This window comes from Catharus ustulatus, chromosome 16 (genome assembly GCF_009819885.2).
Source record: "Catharus ustulatus isolate bCatUst1 chromosome 16, bCatUst1.pri.v2, whole genome shotgun sequence".
In the NCBI taxonomy this organism is placed as follows: domain Eukaryota; kingdom Metazoa; phylum Chordata; class Aves; order Passeriformes; family Turdidae; genus Catharus; species Catharus ustulatus.
In genome coordinates, this window is record NC_046236.1 from 15447736 (window position 1) to 15461117 (window position 13382).

Genomic DNA, 13382 nt, shown 5'->3' on the forward strand with positions numbered 1-13382 from the left:
AGGAACCTGGAAAGGCTCAGGATGAGGATTCTGCTCTATGCCACATAGCCCCCAGGCTGCCCTCACCTCCTTGGCTTTGCTGAAGCCCATCCACATCTTGAGCCTGCGCACGAACAGCTCGACCATCTCGTAGTCCTGGGGCTCGAAGGCGGGCCGGTAGAGCTCGAAGCGCATCTCGCGGTAGCTGTGGATCAGCACCGCCGCCAGCAGCCGCAGCAGCAGCCACACCTCCAGCACGATGTAGCTGCTGCAGAAGAGGCAGCAGAGCCCCGAGGCCTCGGGCAGGCAGGGCTGGAGGCTGGCACTGCCCCGCAGAAGCGCCAGCAGCAGCAGGACGCTGCTGCCCACGCTGCGGAAGGACTCGGAGGAGGAGGAGAAAAGCTGCGAGGGACAGAGGAGATGTGATGAGAAGGGAGCAGCTGCAAAATGTTCACCTGACCCTCAATATCCCCTCCCACACGGCCCTGAGGGGTGGCCACAAATGGGCTGGGACAGGGACAGCTCCCAGCCAAAGGTGCTGGTGGCAGGATGGGCACAGGGGACACAGGGGCTGTGCTCGTGTCATGCCACAGCAAGGGAAAAGGGGCAGCAGGGCCACCAGCAGCCCCTCTGCGAGAGAGGGGGACAGGGGTGCTCACCAGGAAGCCGAGCTGGGCATAGGCCAGGAGGAGAAGGGCAAAGGCCACCCCTGCAGCCATCAGCTCCTTCATGGACTTCTGGAAGGTCTTCCCGAACACTGACCACTGCCGGACGAAGCGCAGCTGCTGGGCAGCCTGGGAGGGGAGAGCAGGGGGTTACAGACACAGCCCCAGCCCAGGAAGGGTCCTCAAACATGTCAGAAACACAAACCCCAGCAGAGCACAAACACCCCAATCTGCAGAATCATCCCAGCAGCCACACTTGCCTGAATTCCCCAAGGGCCCAAAGTGCACAGCAGAGACACATGTGGCCCCCTCCCCTGGCAGGGCTGTGCAGGGTGACAAGCGCAGCAGGGCCAAAGGACCCACCCCCCACAAGCTGTTCCCCAGCCCACCCTTACCTGCACAGTCAGGAGGAAGAGCAGGGATGCAGCCAGGCTGTTGAAGACAGAGCTCAGGAAAGCCACCTGGTAGAAGTTGGTGAAGCCCCTGCGGTTGCTGAGGTACCTGAGCCACTGCTGGTCAGCCAGGGTGGCCTGGCTGAGGTGCACCAGCACCGTGCATGTGGTGAGCAGGATGAAAACCCACTGGCTGTAGTTGCCCCACAGGGTGAAGTAGGCTCTGCCTTCCTTCTTGATGGCCAGAGACTCTGACACCACGAAGTAAACCACAAACAGCATGAGGAACACCTGGGGGAGGGACAGAGAGGTTACCAGGACAGGAGGAATGGAGAAGTTGCCAGGAGATGAGAGGACAAGCCCTGACTGCTGTGCTGCACTGGGGGACACCAAAATCCCCCCCAACCAGGCCCAAGCTCCACCACTGCACACCTGGAGCACCTCCTGCATCCTGCTCTGCCTTCCAGAGCCCCAACCCCTCCTGAAGCTCCCCAGTGCCCACACCCAGGGTGGGCAGGGTGGCAGTGCCCAGGGGATGAGCCACACCCAGGCAGGGTGACAGATGTGGGGACAAGTGGCCTCAGGCAGAGCAGCCTGGGTGAGGGCCCCCAGCCCCCCCTGCAGAGGACACTGACCATCATGAGGAGCTGCAGGGTGACCCCCGCGCTGAGCCGCAGCAGCGGGAAGGGGCTGATGGTGACAGCAGCCATGGCCTGGCCAGCCCCAGGGAACTCCAGGCGCAGGGTGACAGCCACGTGCAGGTCCACGCTGGGGTTGTACTGCAGCAGCTCCACAAACACTGCCCGGCTCCTGCAGAGGGACAGCAGCAGCTCAGGGCTGGGACAGCACCAGCTCTGGGTGGGATGTGGATCCTGTGCCCTGAGCAGCAGCCCTGAGGAGCCAGGGGACAGCAGGACACTCCCTCTGGCCCTGCCACACTCACATGTTGTCGATCCACGTGTGCTGCTGCAGGAATTCCAGCTGAGCCTGGCTCTCCTCCAGAGAAGGGCCCAGCTCCTGCACGTAGCCACTGCTGTCGTAGAAGGAGATGTAGCCCCAGTACCAGATCCTGCAGAGGAAGAGGAGCTGGGGGTGAGGCTGAAGAACACTGCTTTCCTACGTGGCAGACCAGGATCAAGTGTGCAGATGCAGATCCTGCCCCTCAGGATTTATTTCCCAAGATGGATTACAGGGGTGAATTGATCCACCTCACTGCTCCCAGCCTCAGAACAGCCCCAAGCCCTGTGGGGGCGCAGACTTCCACGGAGATGGGGACAAACCAAAGAAACCAAGTGTGATTTATGTCCTGCCCAGGGTTCCTGTCACCCCCTGGAGCAGAGATCTGGGCTGCTGGGTTCCCCTGCCCTGTCTGTGCAGAGTTGAACCCTCTGCCCCCTGGGCCCCCAGAACAGCACAATGCTGCTGTGCAGGCTGTTTGGAATTTCTGTGTCCAGGCTCAGGGGCTGAGAACAACCCAGGGCACCTGTAAAGACCTTAGAGAGGTCTGTAAGGGTCCCTGGAGGAGGAGCAGGGCTGGGAGCAGGCAGGGCAGCCCTTACCCTGCCAGGTCGGGTGCTGAGTGTGCCCACGCCGCCGTCCCGTTCCCGGCTGTGCTCTCCCAGCCCACTCCATAGTCAGCAGTGGCAAAGCTGTGCTGGTCAGTGCAGCTCCTCTGGGCACTGCCCATGCCCTGCAGGATGTCCTGGGCACTCTGCTGGCACTCAGCTGGAATGAGAACACCCTGTGAGCCCAGCACAGAGATCACCTGCCCTCCCAACCCCTCCATGCTCATCCCCACGAGAGCACCAGGGTGCACAGATCAGGGACTCAGAAAAGGATGGATATTAATAATAAAAATTAAGAGCTGTCCAATTCAGGAGTCATGGTATGTCCATGCCAGGTCAGAGGGGATTAACTGGGTACAAGTGGAGAACAGACACATCCCAGTTGGCCTTGGGTAACTGTGGACCAGCACTCTGGTCCCCAGATACATCACTGCCTTCAAACTGCCAGAGGGGTATTGGGAAGGAATCTTCCCTGTGAGGGTGGGCAGGCCTTGGCACAGGGGGCCCAGAGAAGCTGTGGCAGCCCTTGGATCCCTGGAAGTGTCCAAAGCCAGGCTGGACAGCGCTTGGGGCACCCTGGGATGGTGAAAGGTGTCCCTAGCTGGACTTTGAGGTCCCTCCCAGCCTAAACCATTCCAGGATTCCAGGATCCACTGCCCCAGTTCACCTCAGCAGAGCAGAACCACTGCCTCCCCAGCCTGTGCTGCAGCCAGGGCTGCCCATCTCACCCCTCCAGGACTGTCCCCCCACAGTGACAGGGTGACAGCAGAGCCCCCTCCCTGCCCTCCCTCCCACCTCTGTGCAGGCGGAGCTGGCGCAGCCGTGCCGTGCCCAGCGTGGTGCTGTGGCTCTCCTGGCCAGAGCCGTTGTTGTGCAGGTAAGGGAGGAACACCTGAGACATCCAGAGCCAGAACTGATCCGACCTGCAGGGGGCAAGGGGAGAGATTGCTGAGCCAAGGTTCCAGGGAGTGTGGGGAATGAACAAGGCACACTGATGTGCACAGGGAGCCAAGGGCTTTGCAGTGCCACATCCTCAGCCCAGAGATGCCCAGGGCCAGACTGGGCTGCTGGCAGCTCCCAGGGGTGTGGGAAATCAGCTGGGAACATTTAATCCAGTCAAAGTCATGTGCAGAGCAAGGAAAGGCAGACTCTGGACAAGATGTCATTTCTGCCTCTCATGACCCTGGTCATGGCTACAACCAGTGGCTGTAAATTCTAGAGACAAAGGAACTCTTGTCCTTTAGAACAGCCCCAGAAAGATCAACATCAGCTCCCACAGCCCTTTCCCACTGGGGAAATCACTAAACATCACACAAATTAAACCTCTCAATCCCCAGAGGCCCCTCTGCTCTCCAGGGGAGCAGCAGAACCACAGAGACAAACAGGACTCGCTCACTGCTGTGAGCTCCCAGCTCCACAAGGGCACCAAGGAACCTCCTGTGGGACAGACTGTGGAGCACAAACCCAAGAGAGGACTCCCCTGACCCCCCCAGGGCTGGCAGGTACCTCTTGATGAGCAGGAAGTCGCTGCTGCCCAGCTGCTGTTTGATGGAGCTCTGCAGGAGGAAGGCTCGGCTGGTGCGGGAGGCGTCGCCGTAGTTGGTGAGCAGGACCACCAGCAAGAACATCATGTAGATGAGGAAATTCTGGGAAGCAAAGAGTAAAAATGGGATTGCCTAGAAGGGCTGGATCCCAATCCTGCAGCAGAGCAGTGCTTTGCACAGCAATGCAATAGGATCAGACACAGATGGAGAAACTGAGGCAGGAGCTGGAGCGATGCACTCAGGGCATCCCAGCTGGACTGGGAGGAGCCACACCCAGATGTGTCTGAGCCCTGGGCACCAGGCAGCAGCAGATGTCCCACCTTGAGCATCCTGTGCAGCAGTTTGACCTTCCTGGCCTCCTCCTTGGCCTGGAAGAGAGCGAATCCCTGCGGGGGCCGGACTTTGCTGATCCTCTCGGACACGTGCTCCACGCAGGGCTGCTCCACCAGGGTGTCATCCTCCTCTGGGTGCAGCCTCTTGGCAACCAGGGAGAAATAGAGGGCTTCCAGCAGCACCTGGGGCACAGGGAGAGAGCTGAGCCTGCAGGCAAGGGCTTCCAGCAGCACCTGGGGCACAGGGAGAGAGCTGAGCCTGCAGGCAGCTGTGCAGCTCAGCATTCCTGCAGCACCTCCTGAGGGCCCCTCGGCACAGCCAGCACGGCACAGCTCCTACCTGGACCTTCCAAACCAAGTGCCACCAGCCCTGCCACCAGCCCTGCCTCTCCTGCTGCTGCTGGTGTCCCCATCCCACCCCTCCTGAGGGATATGGGGGTGGGAGAGACCATTCAGTGCACACAGTGTCCACTCTGAGCTGACTTCTTTCCCAGGGCAGTGGTGGATTCACCATGCCTGGAAGTGTTCAAAACCCACACGGATGTGGCACTTGGGGACATGGTGAACACACTGGTGGTGCTTGATGGACTTGGTCATGTTAAAGGGCTTTTCCAGCCTTAACAATTCCATGGTTAGCAGTTGCACAGGTTAATTCCACACACAGGTCTGTGCTACTGCACTGGTGCTGTGCTCACCTTCAGGGGCTCCCAGACCAGGAAGGATGCCAGGAAGCTGAAAATCCCTGAGATGAGCCACATGAGGGCCACGCTGGAGGAGAAGCCCACCCCGATCCACACGGAGACGCCGGCGGAGGTGGCGAAGAGCAGGAGGCTGATGCCGTGAGCCAGCAGGGAGCACCAGGGAGGCAGCAGGCGCTTCCTGAACGTCTGGTCTGCAACTGGGAGGAGCAGGAGGAGGGAGAGCAGGGTGAACATCACTGCAAAGGGCACGGGAAGGGCTGGGCTCAGCACCCATCCCAGCAGAGAGCCCCGGGTGAGTTGGGAGGGATCATCCCACACATTTCTAGGACTGGTGGCTGCAGAGGGAGCAGGGAGCACAGCAGAGGGAGGAGGGAGAGGGGACACTGCAGGGACTGTCACAGCACAAGTGCTGCCCCTGGGCTTGCTGAGATCCAAGCTCCAAGAAAAGCTGGCAGGAAACAGCAGCAATATCCCAGGCAGGGAGCAGCCCTTCCTAAGGCTCCTTTTCTATTTTATTTCCCATTTTCCCCACTGTGCCTGCACAGTGCTGCAGTGTGGGATGGGCCCTGTCCCTGCACACCCCGGGGGCACAGCCCTGGTACCTGTCCAGGTGGACTTGGCTGATCTGCTCACTTCCCTGGGAGGAGGCACCAGGCTCTGCCCTTTGTCGTTCAGCCTCTGCATCATGACAGTCTCCACCTTGTCCCCAAACACGCTGGACCTGCAGGCACAGGGGGAGCCTGCTGAGAGCTGGGCCACTGCTGCCTCTGTGCTGAGCAGGCTGGCACCAAGGGGGCTCAATTCCAGTGCCAGCACCAGTGCTGGGACACCACACATGTCCCCAAGGCACAGACACTGCTCTGTGTCTGATGGACAGGGCTTGACACTCCCTCCCTTCCCTTGGGCTGCCAGCCCTGGTGGTCAGGCTGCCCAGCAGGGTGTCCTGGGCATGGCAACACAACAGAGATTTGGGCAGAATCCCCTGCTCCCTCCCATCAGTGCCATGAAGTGAGCCCTCATCCCAGCACTCAGTTCACAGTCCCAAAGTGCTGGAGACACAGCTGTGGCTCTGAGGGATGCTCCAGGTGGCCCCTGGAAGGGTGGCAGTGCCCTCCTGGGCTGTAGCTCTAAGGGATGTTCCAGGTGGCCCCTGGAAGGGTGGCAGTGCCCTCCTGGAGCTGTGATGTTCCAGGTGGCCCCTGGAAGGGTGGCAGTGCCCTCCTGGAGCTGTGATGCTCCAGGTGGCCCCTGGAAGGGTGACAGTGCCCTCCTGGAGCTGTGGCTGTGGGGGCTGCAGGAGTCATGGCCAGCAGGGACACAGTGACCCATGAGTGTCCCAAACCCAGCTTAGGGTGAGTCCCAAACCCAGCTCAGCTCAGCTGGGTGTGAGGGCAGGGGGAGGGAGGCTCTGGCCCCGTGGGGCTCTGCTCCCCAAACACTCACAGGCCTGAGATCAGATCTGTTTCTGCCCTCATGTACGGCCCCAGGTCCTGGGAGTGGGAGATGCCGCTGGCTCCGTCTGCCAGGATCTGCCGGATCAGATCCTCATCTGGGGAAGGGAGAGCACACACAGTGTTGGCAGAGCTCAGCACCCAGCACCCAGCACCATCCAGGGCATGGCTCAGCCACTGCTGGAGCTGGGGAGGATGAGGAGAGGGGTCACAGTGATGTCCTTCTCCCTGGGACAGCCCTCCCCTGCTCCCTGTCTATCCCAGCTTGGCTACAGTGCTGGGCACTGCTGGTTCAGTTCTGCCAAGTTCTTCTCAGCCACTTCCAGAGGCTCAGGGACACACTGTGGCTTTGAAACCAGTGAGGAAATGCTGTTGCTTGCAGCATCCCCATGGGAACACACCTCTCCTGGCTCCCAGTCTGCTGCCCACCTCAGTCTGATGCCCACCAGGATTTCTGCTGTCCCAGACTAAAATCCCCACTAACAGACCCAACCCTCCTCCCCTGCCCTGCAGAGTGTGGCCAGTGGAGGTGGCAGCAGCTCTGCCCCGAGCTAGGGGGGCTCACCTGAGGCTGAGAAGTAGCGGGGCTGTCCCTGGTGAATCCCAAGGGACAAAGTGTCCTCCTCGGGGGCCAGCGGGGCCTCCAGCCCCAGGTGCCGACTGGCCCGGCCCCTCTTCAGCTTCTGGATGGTGTTGCCCATGATGGAGGGGTCACTGAGCAGGTCTGGCCAGCTCAGCAGGGCCTCACTGGAGGGCCACGGTACCAGGCTGTGGGAAAATGGGAATGGGGGTGGTCAGGAATGAGGGGAGCACGAGAAGAGGAACTGGGTGGGACTGGGAGCCAAGCCCAGCTCAGCACAGACTCAAACCCTGCTGGTTCCATCTCCAGAAGCTCACTCACCTCTTGGAGTCCTCCAGGAACAGATCTGTTTTGGTTTGCTCAGAGAAGGCCTGCAGGGAACAGAAGGGTTTCAGGAAGGTGACACAGGTTTGTGCCAGCTCAAAGCTCTGAACATCAGAGTCCCTGAGCTGCTCTCAGCCCTGGAGCCTGCCCAGCTGTGGGAGGGAACAGTCACCTCTGCCTGCAGCCCGGGGAAGGTGGGGAAGGAGCTGTCAAGGATGGAGGAGTCCAGGTAGTTGTCGATCTCCAGGGACTGCTGGTCTGAGTGAGTCACTGTGTGGCTGATGGAGACCTGCAGGGACCAGAGGAGGGACAGAGGTGACACTGCCACCTAGACCAGGCACACACCCGTCCTCCACTGCCTCCCAGACACCTGTAACCACAGCCAGAACCATCCCAGGCACAAACTCCCAGCAAATCCCCAGTCTGAAAGCTTTTCCTGTGTGCTCTCAGCAGCATCAGTCACTTGCTGCTCATCAGTCCCCAGCTGCAATACTTAATGGGGCTGCTAATTGTGCTTAACTAGTCGGTAAATCCCCAGCTAAACCCTGCCCAGCTGCCTCAGCACAGCTCTGCTCAGCTGAGCTTGTGCCCAGGGCACACATTAGAGAGGCTCCACTGAGCAGCTCCTGGGTGTGTTTCACACACACATTGAAATCCTGAGGGAGGAAGGGACTAAACAACTTCTAAAATCTGTTTTTTGGTGCCTGGGCACTGACAGAGGCCAGCAGTGATCTGAGCTCAGGGAGGGGGGCAGAGGCTGGGGAAGGGGCTGGCCCTGGTGCAGCACAACCAGGAGCTGTGAGATTTCAGGAAAGGCAGAATTCAGCCTCCCAAATGCAAACCTGGTGGGTTCCCACCCATGTGAGCAGCCTGCAATCATCCCCTCTCCTTACCTTGCCACGAGCCATCCGGAAGAGAAATAAAATGACCAGGTAGAGAGGGTAAACCACCACGCTGGACACCAGGCCAACAGCCACCGTGTCCACACTGACGGGGATCAGGCTGGAAACGGCCACGTTGCTGCAGGGGAGCAAGAGGGGCAGAGACAGGGGTCAGCAGGAGCAGCTGGGCTGCCCAGGCAAGCAAGCAGAAGTGTACAAGCAGGAATTCCAGATGTGCAGAGGAGAAAATCAGCCTGATAACCGAAATCAGACTGGCTTTGGTCATCCGTTGTCTGTGACCCCTTAAAAGGGGGAGGGCAGACTCAAGGCACAACCATGGAAGTTTTTCCCAGTGACTGGAAGATGTGTCCTGCCCCAGTGGGACAGGGAGGAGGGTCCTGAGCAGGGTGGGACTGGCTGGGGACACCTGAAGTGGACACTGCCCCTCATACACATGAGATGGACACTGCCCACCACACACCTGAGGTGGACACTGCCCATCACAACCCTGAAGTGGACACTGCCCCTCACACACCTGAAGTGGACAATGCCCATATCACCCACCTGAAATGGACACTGCCCACCACACACCTGCACACACCTGAAGTGGACATTGTCCCTCACAACCCTGAGGTGGACACTGCCCACCACCCACCTGAAGTGGACACTGCCCATATCACACACCTGAGGTGGACACTGCCCATCACACACCTCAAGTGGACACTGCCCCTCACAACCCTGAGGTGGACACTGCCCCTCACCCACCTGAAGTGGACACTGCCCATCACAACCCTGAGGTGGACACTGCCCATATCACCCACCTGAAGTGGGCACTGCCCACCACACCTGCACACACCTGGACACTGCCCATCACCCACCTGAAGTGGACACTGCCCCTCACCCACCTGAAGTGGACACTGCCCATCACCCACCTGAAGTGGACACTGCCCCTCACCCACCTGAACTGAACACTGCCCATCACCCACCTGAGGTGGACACTGCCCACCACACCTGCACACACCTGGACACTGCCCCTCACCCACCTGAACTGAACACTGCCCATCACCCACCTGAGGTGGACACTGCTCCTTACGCACCTGAGGTGGACACTGCCCATCACCCACCTGAGGTGGACACTGCCCATCACACACCTGAAGTGGACACTGCCCCTCACCCACCTGAAGTGGACACTGCCCACCACGCCGTACCACACGGCGTTGGCGCAGAGGAAGAGGAAGATGAGGAGGCAGCAGCACGTGGCTCTCTGCACGCGGGTGAAGCGGGAGCGGGGCGGGCGGTCCCACAGCGACAGCCACACGTGCTTCTCAAAGAAACCACGCTGCAGCTCTGCCACGAAGATCCGCCAGAAACTCCTCAGCTCGCTCTCACCTGGGGACAAAGGGACAGACTCAGGTGGGCTGCAGAACTCTGGGGACCTGGCTGAGCTGGCCATGCCTGTCCCAGGAGCTCCAGGGTGTCCACACTCCACCCACAGGGTCCCTCCTCATGCAGTGCTCCAGGTTTGAGGATGGAAAAGCTGCCCAGCAGAAAAGGATCTGGGGGTGACAGGGGCTGAACATGAGCCTAGCTGTGTCCAGGTGGGCAAGAGGCCAGTGGCACCTGGTTTGTACCAAAACAGTGTGGCCACAGCCCCAGAACAGTGTCCATCCCTTGTGCAGGGCACTGCTGAGGAACCTCACAAGAAGAAAGACCTGGAGCGTGTCCAGAGAAGGGAACAGAGCTGGGGAAGGGGCTGGAGCACCAGGAGCAGCTGAGGGAGTTGGGAAAGGGGCTCAGCCTGGAGAAAAGGAGGGAGCAGGGGTGAGAAGGATCATGGGGACACTCACTGGCAGCAAACACCTCCCTCTCCACCAGGCCATCGTTGTCCTCGCTCTCCACCGACAGCCAGTCGTTGACCAGGAAGAAATAACTCTTGCTGCTCTGCAGGTCCCGCACGATGACGTGCTGCAGGTACCACGAGGGGCTCAGGCCTGAACGGGGACAGACACAGCAATGATTCCATGGCACACGTTCCCTGTGTGAGCCCTCAAAGCTGAGGGGGCCACATGAGCACTGCCAGTGGGACAGTGACACGATTGTCACTGCACAGCACCCACGAGGGGAGCTCTGTCACCCTGAGGTGACGTTTATGGTCACAGTGCACAGCATCCTCTGTGTCAGACCTGATGGATTTGTCTTTACAAACAAGCTCTGGGTCTGCTGGTGGATAAAACCAGCACTGAGAGATGAAAGAAACAATGGGATGGATTCCACTGACTGATGAATGGAAAAAGATATTTGCCTTTATAAACAAACTGTAGGTTTGCTGATAAATGAAACTGGATACGGAAGGATGAAAGAAGCCATGAGGAAAAACATAAATTCCATAAGAATTAAAAACTAAAAGGCAGGGTTATACATTAGAGTGGAATCTCAGGTATCAGGTGTTTGGGGGAGTCTGTGCCTGTCAAGCACCTCAGCCCAAGGGGAAAGGAAGAGGGAAATGTGGCAGGGAATTTAGGATACAAAGGAGGCTGCATCCTCCAAAAATTCAAGAGATGCCCCATGGCCTCTCCCTTTATTGTAATAAAACAAAAGGACTCCTCTGTCTCCTTTGGTGATTGTGGATTCATTTTCCTGACACCCTGACCCAGTGGCTCACCACGGGCCAGCCCCCCATGTCCCACCTTTGTTGTCGTGCCAGATGCGGATGCGCCAGATGCTGCCCAGGCTGCGCTCGGTGGCGATCTGGAACACGTCCAGGCTGTTGCGGTGGAAGGCGTTGTCCCCATCCAGGTGCCTGTGGCCACTTTTGTTGTCCACCCCGTACAGGGCGATGCCCACGTGGGCCGTGGTGCCTGCAGGGAGGGAAGGGGCTCCCTCAGAGATGTCCAGATGCCTGGGACAACTCTATCCACAAACCCAGCTCCCAAAGAAAAGCCGGACTTTGTGCCTGCCTGCTGCTGGGAAAGATTCAGAACAAAGTGATGGATCCTGGAGGATCCCATCCAAAGGGCTCACAAGGCAGGAGGGGCTCAGAAGTGAGGAACAATCTCTGCCTCTGCAACCACAGCCCAGCCAGGGAAGGCAGGAGGGAGGAATTTCTCTCTTGGGTGTTTCCTTCCAGCAGCAATTTCTGGTCCCACCACAACAGCCAGTGGTGGAGCAGCCTGGGCTAGTGGAAGGTGTCCCTGCCCATGTCAGGAGTTTGGAACCAAAAGGTTTTTGAGGAACCTTCCAACCCAAACCATTCTCCTGACCTGCCCCATCATCCCACAATAAAATCTGGGAACACTGTGGGAAGCCCTGCACTGGAACTGCAGAATGTGACGTGCTGAGCTGGGACCTCAGGTGCACTACAGATGTCCCCCTGTGAGGCAGGCTGGGGGCTCACCTGATCCTCTGCCCCAGCCCGTTTTCACCAGGATCTCGTATTTGTAGAGGCCGTTCTTGCCGCAGAAGGGAATGACCCCCACGCGGTTCACGTCGATCATGTCCAGCTTGTGCACGATCAGCGCCGCCACCGAGTAGGTGACAAAGCACACAGCACACGTCAGCAGCACGATGTAGTTCAGCCCTGGGCCTGGAGCCTGGATAGGAGAAAAGTGTTGGAAGGCAATCCCAGGAGGATCCTGTTCCCATTCCCTCCTTTCTGGATTCTCACAGCCCTGCAGAGCCGGCAGCAGCTGCCAGGAACTCCCTGCTCCTGCTCACGTCACAGGGACACAGCAAGGCAGAGCTGGATGCCCCTGGGAAGCAGGGAGCAGCTGGCAGGTGAGACTCCCTGGGATCAAACAGTGCTGGGTGACAGCTGGAAGAACCTTTGGTATCTCCCTAAAGCGGAACACAGTGTAAGGTGTCCAGGCCAGGGACTAAAGCCATCTGCAAGGGTCTGTTTGCAGCAGGATTCCCAGCCAGGGGACACAGCTTCCCCTGAGCTGTGCCCATCTGCACCTCCCAAAGGCTCCCAGATGCCTGTGCTGGTGCCAGCTTGGACATGAAACCAACAGCAGCCTATGGCTCTGCTCCAGGTGACAACCTGCTCTGTGTGTGACAGCACTGCACAGCCTCTGCTTTGTGGTACTCACGGGAAAGATGAACTGGACAGAGTTTGGGGGCACAAACAAGCTGGCCCCAAAGGCCGTGAGGTGCTGGGTCAAGCACACAGCCTGGTCTGGCCTGGTCTCCTCCAGGGGAACAATTCCTTCAGTCTTCCAGCGCTTCTCCTGCTCGCTGAAGTACTGGCACAGGGACGTGTACAGCCCCAGGGTCACCTCCACTGCCGACCAGCTGAAGTGGTTGGTGATGTTCAGGTAGTATTTCTGGATGGGGTCGTCTGTTCTGGAGAAGGGAAAGAGCAAGGAGATGACTCCCCCACCTCCTGAAGAGACACCAGCCCCATTCTGGTGGGGGTGTGCCCAGGGGAAGCAGCCACAGGGGCAGGGATGCACTCAAAAAGAAGAAACCCAGTGAATGTGGGGTAATTTCCACCCTTTGGCTGTGCAGGTACTCAGGGGCTCCCCAGACCACCTGAGCACCCCTCATGCACTCACAGCACAGCCTGAGGCTCAAGGAACTACCAGGGAGGATTCTCTAACCTGGGTGAGGTGAAGAAGGTGTAGAGCTTGTGGTCACTGCCAGCCAGGGCGTCCAGGCTGATTCTCTTGGAGGCAGAGCAGTTGTGCTCGTTGGGCTCGGGCTCATGATGGAGATAGGCCATGATGAAAGGCTCAGGCTCACTGGCCAGGTAATGCTCTGTGGGGTGGGGAGGGAACAGAAAGGGTTAAAAATGCCCAGGTGTGCTGCCAGCACTGGGGCTCAGGGAAGAAGGAATGCAGAGTTGTGGGAGATGCTTCTCCAGACTGTGCCCCCTCACGTGCACCTCAGAGCATCCCTGAGCACTGGAAACCATTGGGCCAGCCTGGGAGAGGGACTGGACAAGGCCTGCCAGGGCTAATGTGGCTCAAC

The 13382-nt window shown here is 59.1% G+C and overlaps 1 protein-coding gene across 1 annotated transcript in view; it reads right to left on the reverse strand.

Moving 5' to 3' along the window:
- The window catches only part of PKD1 (polycystin 1, transient receptor potential channel interacting), an 80647-nt gene that overhangs the window by 3769 nt on the left and 63496 nt on the right, over positions 1–13382 (reverse strand). Inside the window, exons 24-45 of the mRNA XM_033074125.2 lie at positions 13013–13169; positions 12503–12755; positions 11809–12004; positions 11102–11272; positions 10262–10405; positions 9593–9803; positions 8427–8553; positions 7706–7822; positions 7531–7580; positions 7195–7397; positions 6622–6727; positions 5781–5899; positions 5173–5375; positions 4466–4660; positions 4108–4247; positions 3397–3524; positions 2596–2761; positions 1980–2105; positions 1672–1846; positions 1040–1327; positions 639–773; positions 67–381 (exon numbers count right to left, since the gene is read on the reverse strand). Of these exons, the coding sequence (XP_032930016.1) occupies positions 67–381; positions 639–773; positions 1040–1327; positions 1672–1846; positions 1980–2105; positions 2596–2761; positions 3397–3524; positions 4108–4247; positions 4466–4660; positions 5173–5375; positions 5781–5899; positions 6622–6727; positions 7195–7397; positions 7531–7580; positions 7706–7822; positions 8427–8553; positions 9593–9803; positions 10262–10405; positions 11102–11272; positions 11809–12004; positions 12503–12755; positions 13013–13169 (3725 nt within the window). The remainder of the gene's footprint in view (positions 1–66; positions 382–638; positions 774–1039; positions 1328–1671; positions 1847–1979; positions 2106–2595; positions 2762–3396; positions 3525–4107; positions 4248–4465; positions 4661–5172; positions 5376–5780; positions 5900–6621; positions 6728–7194; positions 7398–7530; positions 7581–7705; positions 7823–8426; positions 8554–9592; positions 9804–10261; positions 10406–11101; positions 11273–11808; positions 12005–12502; positions 12756–13012; positions 13170–13382) is intronic.